Below are 16,747 nucleotides of genomic sequence, written 5' to 3' on the forward strand. Positions count from 1 at the left end.
CGATAACGAGTCCCTCCCCCCTTTCCTGTAGCCCCTTTCAGTCCTGGGAGGCCGCTCTAAGGTCTCCCCGGAGCCTTCTCTTCTCCAGCTGAACCCCCCAACTCTCTCAGCCTGTCCTCACAGGGGGGTGCTCCAGCCCCCCGAGCATCTTTGTGGCCTCCTCTGGCCCCGCTCCAGCAGTTCCCTGTCCTTCTGCTGTTGGTGCCCCCGGAGCTGGACCCGGCACTGCAGGGGGGTCTCCCCAGAGCGGAGCAGAGGGGGTGAATCCCCCCCCCACCCTTCTGGCCCCACTTCTCCTCACACAGCCCAGCCCAGGGTTGCTTTCGGGGCTGCCAGCACACGCTGCTGCCTCACGGTCTGTTTCCCACCCACTGGTGCCTGCACGGGGACAAGGATCCCTCAGCCCCCCCCAGCTGCCCCCCAGCCCCCCTCGCTCTCACCATGTTGGCGGCACCGCGGTGCCCAGCGGCAGCGAATCGCTCCTCCACCGCGAGGCCCGTGGCTGCCCCCGTCCCACCCCCGCGGGGACCCAGCGCCATGTCCCAGCGCTGAGGAACCCGCCCGACAGCGGCTCCTTTGTCTGTGGGGACAAAGCCCGGGGGGAGCAGGAGCCGCCTCAGCGCGGCCAGTGCCCAGGGGGGCCCCTCCTCCCCACTCCCAGGGCCTGGGGGGGGCTGGGGACAGCGGTGAGGACACAGGAGATGAACCCCGGCCCTCGGATTCTCTCTCCTGCTGCGGGTCCCAGGTGGGATCCTGGGGCAGGTCCACGCCTCTGGACAGACGGACGGACAGACAGAGAGCTGGGACTTACAGAGATCTCGTATGTGGCTTCCTTTCCGTTTTTACTGAGCAGAATGAAAAATTATCCTTCTGAGGCAAGTAGAAAATTCAGGAATTATTAGTCAAAGGCACATATTCTAAAAAAATCTCTTTACATATATACATCTCAATTAATTATAAATACACATAGAAAAACAAAGGCAAACAACAAGCGGATTAAAAAGTGCTAACAAAAAGGTGTAAGGGAAGAAAAAAGGGACTCATTTAAAAATACATACAATCAGTAGGACAACTGCATAATAATTTAGTTAAAAGATATTGTTACATATTATTAACCCTGACAAAAACACAGGATCGGGGCAGGGAAGGGCTTCCTTGAAGGTGCTCTCTGTCTTTCCAGAGATGAGGGAGGGAGAATTGCATATATTTCAAAATTAATGTCGAAGCCACCAGGCAGGGCTCTGGGTGACGGCGGAGACGTGGCTGGCGGAGGATCCCTCCTCGCTATTCCTGAGTTTAAGCCTCTCTGAAATGGGTTTTCCCGGCGTCCCTTCCTCTCCTCGCTGAGAACTCGGCAAGCGCCGAGCGAACAAACCGGGACAGGGGCGAAGCCGGGGCCTCTCCACGAGTGGGGTGGGCTGGGGCGTGTTTTAAATAGGGGGGGGGGGGGAAGGGGGGAGCCTCGCTCTGCTCAGGACGAGGAAAAGGCTGTTGTGGCACCCGGAGCAAGCGCCGACCCCCGGGTGGCCCCGCGGCGAGAGGGGAGAGCCCAGAGCTCGCGGGGTGGGGGCTCGCGGGGGCTCCCCGACTTTGGTGTTCACTCTGAGGTAAGGAGGTTTCCTTGAACGCAGTAAAACGCAGCCCCGGCTGCAGGGCTGAGCGCGGCCGGGGGGGCTGGCGGGAGGCTGCTGCCAGCTGGGGACAAGCCCCCAGAATGAGGGGAAGGGGCCAGAAAAACCTCAAAAATGAGCCCACGCGGGGCAGGTCCACGGTCCTCACATGTCAGGGAGGGACACGAGCACCGCGGCCGCTGACCCAAAGCGCCTCCCAACAGCAAACGGGGCGCTGGGCCAGTCCCTGAGCCCTGGGGGGGCGCGGGGGGGTCAGGGCACTCTGCCCGCAGGCGGGGACTCTGTCCCCCTCAGGACTGACCTGTCAGGGCAGGGGGGACCCCAGCAGAGGCCTCCCCCAGGTCCCTTCTGAGGAACGGCTGGGCCAGCCAGGGAAGTCTCATGTCCTTCCCCCGAAAACATCCTGGTGTCGCTTCTAGGAAATATCTCAGTGACTCGAGGCAGAGAAAAGAAACACAGCAGAGGGGAGGCTCGCGGAGGAGCTGCCAGGCCCGGAGCGCTCCTGCCAGCAGGCAGCTTCCTGCCAGACTCCTTAGGTTAGAGAGAGAAAACAAAGAGTTTCCCCGGGACCTGCCGAGGCGAGATGCTGCTGGAGCAGGGGTGGTGGTGGCGGACGCGGCTGGAGGCTCCCCGGGAGGCGGCCGCTCGCCCAGCGGCTCCTGGCCAAGGGGCAGGGGGTGTCTGGGGCGGCGCTTTGCAAAGGAAACCTTTGCTCTTTGGTATCAGAGGTCGAACGTGCAGCGCGAGCAGCGACACCGCACAGCCCCGGCGCTCACCGGGACCCTTCCCCACCCGGGGCTGGGGGGGGCCCAGATCCAGCCAGCCGGGCCCGTGGCCCAGCCAAGGACAAGCCCCACGGCGCAGGCCCAGGGAGATGCACAGGGGGAAGGACAACACGCGACAGCAGGAGGTTGGACAAAGCACGGCCGGCCGCGGCGACCCGGCGAGGCTAAAGTGCAGGACAGGCTGACGGGACACGCGGCCCTTCTGCTCCGGGGAATCCCGCTGCGGTCCCGGTGTGGCTGGGCTCTGCCAAACCCCCCGGCTCCGCCACCGTACGGACCAACGAGGCGCAGGCACAGGCAGCTCCCGCCCTGCCCCAGGGAGCTCGGGCAGCCCCAGCAGTGGGGGTGTCCCTCCCCGGGGAGGGCAGAGCAGGTGCAGTCAGTTTTGCTTCTCCCAGCTACGCCTGCTCAGCCCTGCGCAGAGGGACACGAGGCTCCTGGGACGGCAATTCCCTTCCCTTCCCCCCGGCCCTCGGGCCCAGCCCTCCAGAGCAGCCTCAGGGTCCTCAGCGGGCTGGAGGAGAGCAGGCAGCAGCCCAGGCAGACACAGTTTGGTCAGCCAGCTCTCGGGGGGGGAGAGGCGCTGGGCTCCCCCACCTCAGTAACAGACCAGCACCCTGGTCCCCGGGTCGTTCTGGAGAGCAGACGCGGCCCCGCGCAGCCGGGGAGGGCCGGGCCCAGCTCGGACACTCAGTAGTCTGGAGGGGGACGGGCGCAGAGGGGGGGTCTCTCCTCAGTCCTACCCCCGCTGACCTTTGAGCAGGACTCGAACACAGCAGAGACCATCAGTCCAGATCAGCTGAACGTGGCAGCACTCAACCCCCCAAGCGCATGTTATATACAAATCTATACATGCCTGACTGAATATTATATATAAATAAACTTTGCTTTAAGGAACTATAGGTGTTTTTTTTTTTTTTCTTTCTTCCCTCAAAACCAGAAAAGGGCCAGTCCAAACCAGTAGAAAAGCCGGGGCTCCCCAGCTCTCACCTCTGCACCAAAGGCGACGGATCCGCAGCGGCCGAGCCCCCCCGGGCGTGCCCGGCTGCCTTCAGAAGTCCGGGAAAGGGCCACTGAACTGGATCACGCTCTGGCGCTCCTGGGGGAACATGTTCTCCTGGGGGGCCCCATTTAACGTCCTTAGCATGTCCTCCAGGATCTCTCTAAAATTGATATTCCCATCCTGTGGGACAAAATCTTCCTGCTGCTGCTGCAGAGCCTGCAAGGGTCCCGGCTGCGGCAGGGGCAGGCGCTCGTGCAGCGCGGAGCTCAGAGGCACGCTCTCGCCCAGGACGGGCGCCGGGCTCTTGAAGGCAGACGGGTGGCTGAAGCCGAAGGGCAACCTGGGCTGCTGGTGTGGCTGGAGAACGGGCTCCAAGGGGAAGCACAACGCACCGGGCTCCGGGTTCATCGCCACGTCAGGAATGCTGTTGCTGGGAGGGCTGTAGGTCAAGTCCAGGATCTCGTCCTGGCGCAGGGAGTGCCCGGGCAGGGGGACCCCGGGCCCCGTCTGCGTGAGGTCCAGGGGCTGCGGCAGGACGGGCAGCCGCAGCGGGAACTGCAGGCTCTGCTCCTGCACCTGCAGCAGTCGGTTGTGCTTTCGCTTCACGTTCTCGTCCATCTGCTTCAGCTCCTCCAGCACCTTCCGGACACAGCTCTCGGGGATCTTTATCCCTGGGGGAGGAAGGTGCATCAGCCCCTGCAGCGATCGGGACGGGCACTGCGGGGACGGGCAGCAGCGCCAGGGGCCACGCGCTGAGCTCGCTGCCAGCCCGCGTCACCCCTCGGCCGGGCGGCAGAGCTGGAGCACGCGACTGTGACCGGAGCAAAAGCAGCTCTGTGGCGCCCTGGCAGCATCGGCACCGCTTCCCGCGGGCACCGAGGGGACGGCTGGGGACGGCTCACCCCTCTGCCCGGTGCCCTGGCACACCTCAGGGGAGCCCCAGCTGAGCAGTGGGTGCTTCCAGGCTGGAACACGCCCCTCTTCAGGGAGGGAACCTTGGCACTGGGCAGCTGGACACCTTCCTCCTCCTCCTAAAACATCCTGCTCCCCTTCCCCTTCCCAGTATTTCACCCACCGACTTGTTTCTTCTTCTCCTTGGTCTTGAGGCGGACGATCTGCAGGTAGCTGGTGCTGGTGATGTCTGCCATGATGCTGGCGATCCTGCTCCAGACCCGCAGCAGGGCCCCGCACAGCATGTAGTAGTGGCGCAGGCGCATGCCCTGGAAGCACTCCTTCCCCTCCTGGATCAGCTTGCAGCTCCTGTTCCTTCAGTTCAAACGGCAGAAAACCACCCAAATCAGCACAGGCTCCCACAGCAGAGCAGGATCCCCCATGCCCGGCGTGGCCCTTCCCCTCCGCCCCAGCCAGGGACCCCCCCGGAGCAGCCCCCCCCGGTGGGGGCTGCAGGCGCCTCACCAGACCGCGTGGTTACAGTTCTTCAAGGAGAACTGGTAACTGCTCTCCCAGTGCTCCTTGGCCTCCTCGGGCAGCACCTGCAGAGAAACACACAGCGCTGGAGATTTCCCCCTGCCCGACACGCGGCTGAGACCTGAAATCCAGGGCTGGGAACAGGACACGTGGGTGCTGCCACCGCCTCTGCCCAGCAACAGGGCTACGAGGAGCCGCCCAGGGGCTACAGTAAACGTCCGTCCAACGCCACCCCTGCCCAGAGCAAGAGGCTCTTCCCTCTCCCCGCCCCGGAGGGCTGCGGCTCCCACCCACCCGCCGGTACTTCTTCTGCAGACTGTCCAGGCTCTCGGGCTGGCTTTGCTTCCCGATGTTGGGCTTGTAGAGGATGAAGCTCTTCCCGTGGCTCTGCTCCGCCAGCAGACAGGTGTGTTTGCAGCCTCGCATCTGTGGGGGCAGAGCTCACGGTTACACCCGCAGTCGCTCTCCCCAGGCCTGTCTTTCTCTCAACTAACCTCCTTCTCTCCAGGCTGGAGGTTCTTGGGGCACCCCCAGCTCCTAGACACAGACCTGCAGCCACAGAGGATCCTCTCCCCCTGCAGGCGGCCTCCAAGCTGAGGAGATCCCTCAGAGCCCAGGGACCTACCTTGTAGGAGAGATAGAACCCATCGAAGGATCCTGTCAGTTTGAGTGACTTCTCGTAAGCTTCCTCCCACTTTAAACCTCTGTCAACGCTGATCTAAACGGGGACAAACAGGGGGATTCTGTAACTTCAGGGGGCAGGACAAGGGCAGCGGTGTCTGTCTCACAAATCCCACCCTCAACGCAAACTTGGTGCTGCTGCAGCCTAGAAAGAGGCGCTGCCAGACGCCGATCGCCCGGGGCAGGGCCCCTCTCGGCCCCCTCGGGGTGACTCCCAGCATCAGTCACCTGCTCGTGACCAAGGCAGATGTGACCAAACACGACACAAAGCCACGGCGCAGGGACCCAGCAGCTCACAGCCCCAGACTGGGAAGCACTGGAGGAGCCTGGACTGCAGAGACAGCCGCGCAGACTGCCTACCTTATAAAACACGACCTGCCCGTCCTGCGGGTGCCCAGGGGTCAGGAAGACCTCCTTGCTCTCCTCATAGATCTCATCCACTCCTGGGGCTAAATCTGCAGCAGGAGAAAAGGTCGATGTAAGATCCATCCCCCCGTACCACCTCCTCTCCCTGCAAGAGCCAGGATCTGCGCTGTGTGGGGACAGCGAGGTGGCCACGGCCACACCATCAGTCAGCACAGGGAGGAACAGGGAACCTCAGGGGCGCGGGAGAGGTCTGGCCACCCCTCCTCCTCCGTACCTAGGATGCCCATGTCGTATTTGCCCTCCTTCTTGTCCTTTTCTATCAGATAGTCAAAGGTGTCCGAAAAATACTGGAAGAGCATGTTCTGCTTGTCCACCTCCAGACCCAGGATGCGGTTCAGGAACTTGGTGATGGAGCAGTCTGCAAGAGCGCGGTGGGTCAGGGAACACAGTGCAGCTGGGCACGGAGCCCCCAGCACGCTCCCAAGGAGAGACCCCTGCAAGCCCCCCAGCGTCACTAACGCACGGGAGCAGCCCTGGGGCCGTTCCTCCAGGCTTGCTCAGGGAAACGCGACCTGCAGCGGGGGCCAACCCCGGCAGGACTGTCCCCTCAAAGCAAACGTCCTGCCCTGGCTGCACAGCAAACCCCGCGGGGCTCCGCACCGGTGCAGATGGGCCACGACACCCCCATTTCCCCCCTGCACTGGGCAGGACAAGTTCGACACACACCTTTCTCCACGGAGACTGTGCCGTACTTCAGCTGGTTGCAGCAGATCCCCACAGAGATGAGGCCCTGCTTCATTTCTGGAACGGCAGGAAACACCTCGTGTGTTTTAGGGTGAGGCCTCCCCTCAGCTCCCCCGCAGAGCTGCTCCCCCCCAGCTGCACCCGCTACTTCACGGCCAAGCCCGTCCCAGACCTGTCTTCAGGTGACACGCACCTGGGTGGCCACTGGCCCTGCTCACGAGTGAGCCCCACGCTGGTGCTGCGCCTCCCCCCTCAACCTGCTGCTTGGTTCTTTGGGCGTCCCAAACCCGAGACCAACCCGACCAGCGAGACGCAGCAGAAACCCCAGAGCTGGTACCGTTCTTACCATGGAAAAACGCAGCCTCCCCTCTGTCATAGCTCTTGGGCACCGGAACTCTGTTCTCCGTGTGGCTGAGGATAGTGGAGAGAACTCTGTCGAGTGCCTTAGCGCCGTACTGGGAAAGGAGACAAGAGTCACGCAGGGACAAACCTCTGCTGGTGGCCCAGTGCTGGACGGCAGGAAGGCCACTGCCCCGGGAAGGCCACCAGCCCGGGAAGGCCACCGCTGCCACGGCTGTGCCAGGGAAAGCGTGTCAGGAGCCTCCTCTGGCCCAGGGGACCGGAGCCCAGGAGCCCGCACGGCCGCACCCCGGGGCCGGCACCCGCTCCAGTGGGGGCAGAGGCCCACGCGCCCTCCCCAGCCCCCCCTGTGGGAGCCCGGCCCTCGCCAGCGCTGCTGGGGTGGTAATAACCATAATAACAACAGCTCAGCTCTGGGCGCTGCTCAGGGGCTGCAGGCGGGAGCTGGGTGCTAGGCCAGGTCCTGCCTGTAGGTGCCAGCCACGATCTTCCCGGCTCTGGCTCCCACTGAAGTCACTGGCCAACTCCTTCACCCCTCCCGGCCCAAGAACAGGCACCAATTACCTTATTCTCAAAGTTGTACTTGCTGAGGTCTCGGGACTCGGTGGCCCGGCGGTCTCCGTGAGTTAAGGCACCCTAGGAAGAGAGGCCAGACGAAAAGTTCTTACTTTTAGCTGTTGCCAAACACCAGAGCAGGACGGCCAAAGCCACGTCTCGGATAAGAACGTGCTGTGCGGAGGCAGCGTCCTCTGGAATATTGAGACTTGACCAAAGTATTTGGGGATTTATCAGAAGTGAAGAAAAACGAAACAGATTAATTATTTCATTAATTATTTCATCAGCTTTCTGGAAACAGATGGGTGTATTCTCCTGTAACAGTGGGGGAATTCCAGCATCTGGAATTGAGTTCTGCTTCCCTGAAATTCCTCCTGATGCCTTAGTTACATATTCTTCACTTCCTTTCCCAAATCCCAGGATGCTCAAAGCTTTCTGCATTCCACAACTGCAACACCGGGGGTGACGCAACCCCCCGTGCGAGTTACAGTGGCCACGGCAGCGGGAACCCGGAGCAGGAGCTCCTCGGAGAGAATCGGAACCGACACGGTCATCTCTGCCGCAGGGCACTTACGAGGCTCTCCAGGCGTTTTGCCACGATGGATGCAAACCTCCTCTCCCCCGCCAGCTCGGAGATAAGGAAGACATACTCTGGAGCATAAACCTGGTTCGATCGGTGCGTTCGACCTACAGGGACACGAGGAGAGAGGGGAAAGGAGAGGTTGGTACAGGGGAGGGGAGCTGAGCTAGAGGCGAGAGAGCCAGAACGACCTTCCATGGGATGGTTGGTTTTCCAAGGAGATCCCTCCCGGGGGAAAGGGCAGAGGCACAGTCGTGTTCATCGCCTGGTGCTGCTGAGACTGTGGCAGAGTTGAGTTCGTAGCCCTGACCCTCTGGGGTTGGGGACTGACTCCCCAGTGTGGGCGAGGATGTGCACTGTCTTTTGTGCTCACGTATTGAGGACTGTCCCTCTCCATCCCACAGAGCCTCCTGGGCTGGGGCAGAGATCCCCAGGCAGCCCCGGCGTGTGTCGTGAGGACACACCGCAGACAGGTATGGGAGGGTCCCCCCCGTCCCACCCTACAGAGCGCTCCTGGAGTCAACACAAACCCTCCCCACAAGACAAATCCGTCTCAAGTGCTTTGTGTCTGCGTTTCCACCCTGGCGAAGCGCAGCCGCGCCGAGCGGGAGCCCAGCAGCACGGTGCTCCGCGAGCTGCCGGCTCACAGAGGGCTCCGTCCCCCCGCCCCGGCTGCAGCAGCGGCCCAGCCCGGGCGGCCACACGCGTCTCCCCTTCCCGGGCTGCCCAAGGCTTCCCGCTCTGGACCACCTCAGGGGCTGGGGACAGCGACCGGGGACACCCAGCCCTCACCGAACTGCTGTATGGCCCGGTCCGCGCTCCAGGGCAGCTCCAGCGTCATGTGCACCCGGCGCTTCTGGTTTTTCACCCGTCTGTCTGCTTGGAGAGAGATACCTGAGCTGGAGGCCTCGGAGATTATTGCTACAAGCTGAGGGGGAGAGACAAGTGGGAGAGGAGGGTGAGGTACTGGACATCTGCAAAACTGCTTCAAGAAACAGCCCAGAGCCCAGCGGTAGCCCCGGCCCATGAAGGGCCCCACGGCCCCTTGTCACCCCCCCGAAGGTCACAGAGAAAGCTGCAGCCTTGTGGGCCTGAGGCTGGCACGCCAAGGCTCCCTCCCTTTCCTTCCCCTCTGTGTACTCGCTCCCGTGCAGAAGTTTCCTTAACTCAAACCTGACTCACCTTTTCCCCTTTCATAAAACGCTCCTTCTCCTTCAGGTTGACGTGGTCTATGGAGAGGCCTTGCTCTGCACGAGACTCGAACATGACGGAGCCGTCCGGTCTGCAAACCACCCGGCCCTTCCGCCCCGTCATCTGCACACACCACACAGGGGAGAGGCTGTTAGCAGCGGGCAGGGACCTGCACGGCGCAGCAGCTCAGTTTAGAGAGTCAATTCTCAACAGCTTTTCCAGATTGCAGGGAAGGAGAGGAAACCCTCTTCCAGCAGGAACCCCCTTCGCTGGCCCCTCTTCCTGTCACCCAGTGCCACAACCCTTGATTGTACCTCAGCCACGTGCTCCGGGCCCCCGAAGTGATTGATCAGTTCATCCAAGGTATTGAGAGGTAGCTCTTTGCCCAGTGCTTTTACTTTTGCTAGGAGGTCCTGCTTCATCTTTTCCACGTGCTCTAGTTCTCTCAGGCCATGCATCTCCTTCTGGGTAGGCAGCATGTGAAAGTTACCTGTACCGTAAAACGCAGAAGTTTAGAGTCACCTGGTAATTGCAAATCAAAAAAAAAAAAAAGGCAGGGGGAGAAGTTCCAAAGGGCTTCTGGGGGCACCGTTTGATGAGCAGGCCAAGACCCCTGACTGGCAATAAACACTGCTGAGCACGGAGTGAACTCCCTCCGTGCTCCCCCGTTCTGGAGGGGAGAGGAGCACACAGGGCAAATTCTTCCTGCTGGCCACAGCGGGTTAACGACAATCAACCTCGCAAGCCCAAGTTTGACCATTGCAGGATAAAATCCAGCCAAGATCCTGGGGCCGTCCCAAGCACAGGAGGAGCTTCACCATCCCAAGAAGAGTCTCCCCCCATCAGGTCCCTGCCTCTGCAGTCCCCACAGCCAGACCCCCCCAGAAGGGTCCCGGGGTCCGTTGGTGCCGGCAGGGCCCGGGGAGGGCGGCTGCCCCCACCTGCCTCCCCCCACGCTCCGCAGCACGACGGGACTCCGCTCCCCAGCTCCCCCCAGCAAGGCCGGGGCGAGCCCCGTGCTGCCGCTCTTACTCCTGTCCTCGGCTGCGAAGCCGTTGTAGGTGTGCTCGACGAAGATGACGTCGTCCGTCTCAAACACAGACTCCGGGGAGGAGTTGAAGTCGCTGTCGAGCCCCATGTCGGAGTCGGTGCTGCTGTCGTCGCTGATCTTGATGACACCCGCGGGGTCACAGACGCCCCTCAGGGCCTTGGCGCAGCGGCCCCTCTGCCTCCCTGCACGGGAGAGCGAGCGGGGTCAGGGCAGAGCCCCCGGCCTCGGGCGTCGATGCCGAACAGCAAGTGCCAGCTCAGAAAGAGGAGGAGGAGAACTCACAAAATAGCTGAGGCTGCCCCAGATGAAAGGCAGATCTTGGAAAGACAGAGCGTCTTGGGGGGGGTGGGGGGCAGTTAGGGAGGGAGGGAGAGAGAAAGAGAAAGGAAGAGAGAGAAAGGAAGAACAAGGCAATCTTTGCCAGGGCTGAAGCTAGCTGCACGCGTCAGGATGAACACAGCCGGCTCTAAGCAGCGCTGACTCCTCAGGGGAAGGAGCCCGCGGGTTTGGCGGCCACCAGAGGAACGTGCAGGACACGGGAAGGTGCCGGTGTTTCGGGACACTGGTCACTTCACGCGCAGTAAGAGACGTTCCCGCTACGCCAGAGGGTTCACAAACCAGCCTGCACGGGCCGCTCTGCACCAGCAGCCACTCAGGACACCCTCCACGATCTGCCAGTACTGCTGCCCCTCTTCCCCCTTTCCCACATCCCACTGGAGGACAAGTCCCAAAACTCTTCTTACCTGCAGCTGCAGCCAGTAATCTGGCAGGGAAGTGATTCCCCCCCCCACCCCCAGGACACCTGCCATGCTATAAGGGGTGGTGGAGAAACCCCCCTTGCTGCAAGAGGGCTTCAGACATGCAGCCAGGACTCTTGTGCGACCTGCCCACCAGTCTGGGCCAGGAAGCGGCTGGGGGACGGGGACACGGCTACTGGGCAAGTGGTGGAGGCGAGGACCTACGGCGTGACAGGGAAGTGGGTTAGAGGGAGGCAAGGGTGAATGACCTAGAGCTGCCGTCCTCCAGCTGAGAGGCCGTGACGGAGATGTGCGGGAGGGCAAACTGAAACCAGGGCAGAGTAGCAAACAGCATGAAGTAGGGAAAAGGGAAAAAGGAAAAGAAAAAGCTGAGTGGCTGGGGTGAAGCAGCAAGGCAGGAGGTCAGATGCTGGGCAGTGGAGTGTGCTCTTACGTTTTCTTTTAAGGCCAGTTCCTTTTTCTCTCTTTCTTTTGGTTGAAGGAAAGTGCTTCTGAATTAGTGATAGAAAGACGCCTCTGAAAGTAAGATGCAAAATTTATTCTAGCTACCAGGAGTAGGAACATCTGCGGGTTATCATGTAGCAACGTGTATTTGAGATAGCACCACATTTCAACGACAGAGGGGTAACTCCCGCACTGCGGCTGCCGGCGCGGGGTCAGCCGGCCCCAGCGGGGCTCCCCGGAGCAGCAGCGACAGCCTGAGCGGGTTTCACCAGAGGGTTGTGCCGCGGGAGCGGGGGCTGCGCCAGCAGATCCTCAGCCGTGAGCCGGGCGCGCTGAGGGGAGCCAAAGCACCGGAACGCCGGGAAAAAACCGCTCTGCCAAGGCCTCCCCGCCGGTGCAGGGAGCGGGGCCGCGCCGGGGAGACGCTGCAACGAAAGCGGAGCAGACCCCGGGCTCTGCGCTGCCACGCCGAGGCTGCAAGACCTTTATATAGCAACGAAGAGGGAGTTTTAAATGGGAAACGCTATGCTGGGAAGCTGTTACATCACGACTGAAAAATCCAGCACGTCCCAGCCCCTCTCCGTGCTCTGACAGCAGCGACCACAGAGGCCACTGACAGATGTGCCCCACCGAGTCCTCTGACCAACTGGCCGTGGGCCTGCTCGGCCCCGGAACGGAGTAACGTGACAGAACATGGACACGTGGTGGTTTCAGGTGAATGGGAAAAAATCAGAAGAGGTGGAAAACAAATGTTTCTGTGGGCTGTTCTGCAAATAAACGAGCTTAAATGCTGATCGTGTTGGGTGGGGAGGGACCCCCAGTGCAATGAGAAGGCAGTGCTGAATGAGCTCTGGTGGGAAAAAAAAAAAACAACAAACGTTGCAAGCGACAGCTGAGAGGTATGGACATGGCAACTCGCCCGCGTGAGAAAAAGGGTCTTGGGAACCAGGGAGGGAGCTCTAAGGCCCGCGGTGTGAGGGGCCGGAGGAGACAGGGCCAGAGCCCTGCGCTGGCTGAGGAGCAACTGCAGCTCCACGGCCCCTTTGTCCTGCTGCTGGGGTGACTCCGGGCTCCAAACGCGGGGCTGGAGCCTCCCTGCCACAGAACCTCGCTCCTTTTCCCGACACTTGCGCTCCCTGTCTGCCCTGCGACAAAGGGTTGGGCTGGTATTTACTCACTGAACAACTCGTTTATTTTTAACCCCGCTTCTCGGCATCTTTTAAACAACTGCTTCTTCCCAGCACACTCCCCTCGAGAAATCCCCTGAAGCGCTGTAAAACCAGGACGCCGCGTTTGGAGGCTCGGCCGATGCCAGAAGACACTCAGTTATCCGGCCAGTGCTGCTGAACCACGAGCTCTTGCCTCTGGCACTGGGGACAGAGTCAGGCAGCTGCGCGACCACTGCGTGGCCCTTCCTCCTTCGGCAGCTGAGCACGGCTCACAGGGACCACGCGGTCCTCTAGACCGAGTTCCTCTGAATTCTGCGCCATGAAAACCAATCCAAGAGACCAAATCAATCCCAGCCATTGTCAGACTTGCCTCGCACACCGTCACCAAACTGGTATTTGTTTTTCAGGAACAGACTGGAGACAGCAGAATGACCAGCACAAACCCCCCATCAATAAGGGAGGAAAGCTTGGCCTAAACTGGACACATACGGTCTCTGGCATCTCTCATTGCTTTCACCTGCATTAAAAGTCACTTCAAAAGAAAATAGTTCCAGCCCTGCCACCTGCAGAGCAGAGGAAACGCAACTTAACCCAACGTCGCAGGTTTGCGTCACCCATCGCGCAGGAACAGCCACGTTCGCTGGGGCTCTGAAAGCTGCAGAAATGAGGGGGAGCGTAAGCCTCGTTCTCTGCTGACAGGGTAGCACGAGTCCTGCTGCTGGCTTCACTTCAGGCACAACCAACTCTCCTTTTAGCCAGGAACGAAGGCAACGCAACCAGGACACTGGTCCTGCCTCGTCCACGTGCTGAAAGCCAGCTCTGGCAAATTTAAACTCCTTGGACCACTCCTCCCCCTCCCCGCTCCAGCGCCGCCGCCTCACGTTACCGTCCCAGCCTCTGTCATTACAGGAGATTCTCCTGCTCATTTCTTCAGTGTCAACAGCCCCGTTTCCCAGAGTCAGACCCACACAAACTACATCTGAGCTCACATTTCTGGCTCTCCTACGCCTGCCAATTCGTTTACGTGTGTAGAGAGTCGGATCAGGCTGTTCGTGCAAGTTTGGACCACAGATTTCCAAACCCAGGATCTAGCTCGTAAAGTCACACTGAAGAAATAACGCCTCGAGGGCCCAGCTAAGCGTCCTCTCCACTGCCAGCCTGGATGGGCGAGGGGTTACGAAACTGCGTTCCAAGAACTGCAAGTGATAATTGGCCCCAGGGCCAGGCTTTCCCCAGGATGCCTCCAGCCTCCCATGCATCCCCCCAGAAGAAAAACAGGGATTTTTAACTCACTCTGCAGCAGACACAAAACAATTTAGATGCCCATCGTTCTCGTCCAGGACTTCTCTGGTGCGAGCCTCCCCGGTGGACTGCAGGCCGATGACGATACACTGCAGGGAAACAGGAGGGACACAGCCAGGAGTCAGGGGGGTGCTGGGGCAAACAGCCACAGGCTCGGGAGATCCTATTTCACAGGATCTCGCATTTCCCTCGACCCCCTCGGCCCAAAACCTGCTGGGCCTGTAGCAGGGCTCCTGCCAAAGAACCATCTCTCAAATCTTCCAGCGGTACCTCTGCTCACGCCGCGGAGGGGGACTGATTACAGCAGCCAACTGACTTTGTTAGGGAGTTTCTGCCTAAGATTTCCAAGTCGCAGCCAGATGGAGGGAAGGGCAGAGCTGTGCTCGAGGTGAAGGAGCTGGTACCTCTTCCAGCTTGAACATGACCCAGAATACCCTTTCAGAGCACCGTGCCCACACCTCCCATAAACAAACAGTGGGTAATGCCTCGGAAGACGAGGCCCCGTTAACTCCCCAGTATCATTTACTGAAATGTTCTCAGAAACCCAGACACTGCATTTCACTCTGGTTAATCTGGAGAGAAATTCAGCCTTAAAAAGGTTTGAAATTGCTTTCAAGTCAAGCTGAACAAACTCCCTTTGGCTGCAGACTACAAAAAGATCATTGTAACGTAAGACTGCCGGCTGCTGCCGCGAGGCCGCGATACCACACCTTGTCCTTCGCCAGCTCTTCCTTGGCGAGCTCCACGAGTCGCCGGACTTTAGCAGCAATGCAGAGATACTTGAAGAAGCGCTGGTGAGCTGACCAGAACTGACCCCACAGGGACTTCCGAGACTCCAAGCCGATCCAGTCAGCTGCCTGCTGGAACACCATCAAGGCCTCTGCCCACTGCAGACAATACCGAGACAGGCTGAGTTAATATCTTCGTTTTTGTGTTTCATTACTGCTGTGCAGGAGGTTATTGGAACAGTCTGGGGCTTGATAATCTGATTTAACAGCAGTATTCGTGTCGCTGTGGCAGGCTGAATGAACAGTCTGGTCATTCTCTCCTTTCTGCAGCAGCAGGACGGTGTAAGCTCTGCTTTGCAAATATGGAACTTTTAAACAGAAGCCAAAAAGTATAAGATTATTTTTTACATAAGCCGAGCGTGTGTGCCCCTCTTCTTTCTTACGAACAAACGAGGTTTGTGGTCATGGCCACGTTTAGGGTCCTCAAACCCTCCCACGTAACAAGCGGCTGCGCCGAGAGCGCGATTCAGCTCCAGCCCCCCCCGCGCGGGACCAGCTCACCAGCTTCGCCGCCTTGTCGTAGACAATCTTGTACTGCTGGTCCAGCGGGATCTCCTCGATTCTGAAGGTCACTCCAGTGAAACTGAGCTGCCTGGCGATGTACATTCCACTGACCTTCATATCCATCGCCACAATCTCCATCGCACCAACGCCCCTGGGAGAGAGCGAGCTGCGGAACCGGGCAGGCGCCTCTGCAGAGCCGCCGCCCTCGGGCAAAGGCTGCCCCAGGACGTCAGTCACCGAACAGGGGCGCAGGACAGGACCTACCTCTTTTCAATTGCATGCAGGAACTCATCGAACGCTCTGAAAGGGGTGCCCTCCCCCCAGATCCCCAGGCGGCTCATGTAAATCATGTTTTTTGGCTCAGAGGCACCTGTTTGAACAGAATTCGCTGTCAGCGGAACCGCAGCAGTTGTGAACAGCTCTGACAAGTGAAGCGAACTCCTGAGAGGACGGTCGTTTGCCGTTGTGCCTTCTGAGACCCAAGGACCTTTCCAGACGCTGCCCTCCACGCGCTAAGCGGGACGGCTGCACAGCCGGCCGGCAGCGAGTTAAACTGGAGAGAAATTAGTCTGACTTGCCAACAAGCCACAAGTAATGGCAGTGATGGGGCTTGGGGCAGATCTTAGCACCCCCGGCTCCCCTCTAGCACTGCAGCACCATCTACCCCTTCCTGCACCAACGTGTAGCTCAGCGGACGCGCTCACGGCTCAAGGGCGTCCTTCAGATGAGGCGACGGGCGGCTGTTTAGGCCGGTGCCCACACAAGGCCCAGAGCAGCTCACCTGTGGCACTGGCATAAACAACCCTCGCTCGAGGCAGCTTGTTCTGAAGGTCCAGCACTGCTTTGCCCATTTTAGTAGAGCTGGCGTTTTTGGCTTTGTGGCATTCATCAAACACAATCTGGAGGGGAACGTCAGTTAAGGAGAAAGGATCTATTTTCATCCCGAGGATGACAGCAGACAGAAAATACAACCCAGCCTCCTCCAAGCAATCGGACAAGCAGTCCCAGCATCAACAGGACTGACTCATTCCCCACACTGCCTGAAATCTCTTGGGTTTGCCTAGTCCTGTGCTCCCCAGAGCCCAAAGTCCTTTCCTGCTCCCTCTCCCTTCACTCCCAAGGTGTGTCTCGTCTTGTAACGCCGAAGGAGAAGAATGCAGAAAAGGTTAATCCCAGCTGCGCTTCTCCCCTCCTCCGGTGAATGCTGCAGCCTGCGGAGGAGGAGCGGGAGCGTGGGGGGATGCGTGTGCTTACAGCATTTCAATCTCTACCACAGGCACCAGGCTGCTCGGCCCAGCTGCTCCCAGCGCCTTCAGACGGCCCCAAGCTCTTTGTTCCCTGGTGAAGTACAATCACAAACACACAATTCTTCTCTCTCCACTTTTGGGGGTTTTTTTGAAAGGATAC

At 60.0% G+C, this 16,747-nt stretch overlaps 1 protein-coding gene across 3 annotated transcripts in view; it reads right to left on the minus strand.

The window, feature by feature from the left end:
• Positions 1 to 816: 816 nt before the first annotated feature.
• SBNO2 (strawberry notch homolog 2) overlaps positions 817 to 16,747 on the minus strand; it is a 65,472-nt gene continuing 49,541 nt past the window's right edge. For all 3 annotated transcript variants that reach the window (XM_074808529.1, XM_074808531.1, XM_074808530.1), the window contains 21 exons: positions 16,122 to 16,239; positions 15,605 to 15,710; positions 15,338 to 15,491; positions 14,759 to 14,935; positions 14,040 to 14,137; positions 11,567 to 11,649; positions 10,357 to 10,557; positions 9,639 to 9,814; positions 9,316 to 9,447; positions 8,926 to 9,061; positions 8,128 to 8,240; positions 7,563 to 7,634; positions 6,985 to 7,093; positions 6,621 to 6,695; positions 6,169 to 6,312; positions 5,889 to 5,983; positions 5,473 to 5,565; positions 5,142 to 5,273; positions 4,836 to 4,912; positions 4,495 to 4,685; positions 817 to 4,090 (listed from right to left, as the gene is read on the minus strand). In XM_074808529.1, the coding sequence (XP_074664630.1) occupies positions 3,468 to 4,090; positions 4,495 to 4,685; positions 4,836 to 4,912; positions 5,142 to 5,273; positions 5,473 to 5,565; positions 5,889 to 5,983; positions 6,169 to 6,312; positions 6,621 to 6,695; positions 6,985 to 7,093; positions 7,563 to 7,634; positions 8,128 to 8,240; positions 8,926 to 9,061; positions 9,316 to 9,447; positions 9,639 to 9,814; positions 10,357 to 10,557; positions 11,567 to 11,649; positions 14,040 to 14,137; positions 14,759 to 14,935; positions 15,338 to 15,491; positions 15,605 to 15,710; positions 16,122 to 16,239 (3,105 nt within the window). In that variant the 3' untranslated portion in view covers positions 817 to 3,467. The remainder of the gene's footprint in view (positions 4,091 to 4,494; positions 4,686 to 4,835; positions 4,913 to 5,141; positions 5,274 to 5,472; positions 5,566 to 5,888; positions 5,984 to 6,168; positions 6,313 to 6,620; positions 6,696 to 6,984; positions 7,094 to 7,562; positions 7,635 to 8,127; positions 8,241 to 8,925; positions 9,062 to 9,315; positions 9,448 to 9,638; positions 9,815 to 10,356; positions 10,558 to 11,566; positions 11,650 to 14,039; positions 14,138 to 14,758; positions 14,936 to 15,337; positions 15,492 to 15,604; positions 15,711 to 16,121; positions 16,240 to 16,747) is intronic.

Source organism: Strix aluco, chromosome 29, assembly GCF_031877795.1.
Source record: "Strix aluco isolate bStrAlu1 chromosome 29, bStrAlu1.hap1, whole genome shotgun sequence".
In the NCBI taxonomy this organism is placed as follows: domain Eukaryota; kingdom Metazoa; phylum Chordata; class Aves; order Strigiformes; family Strigidae; genus Strix; species Strix aluco.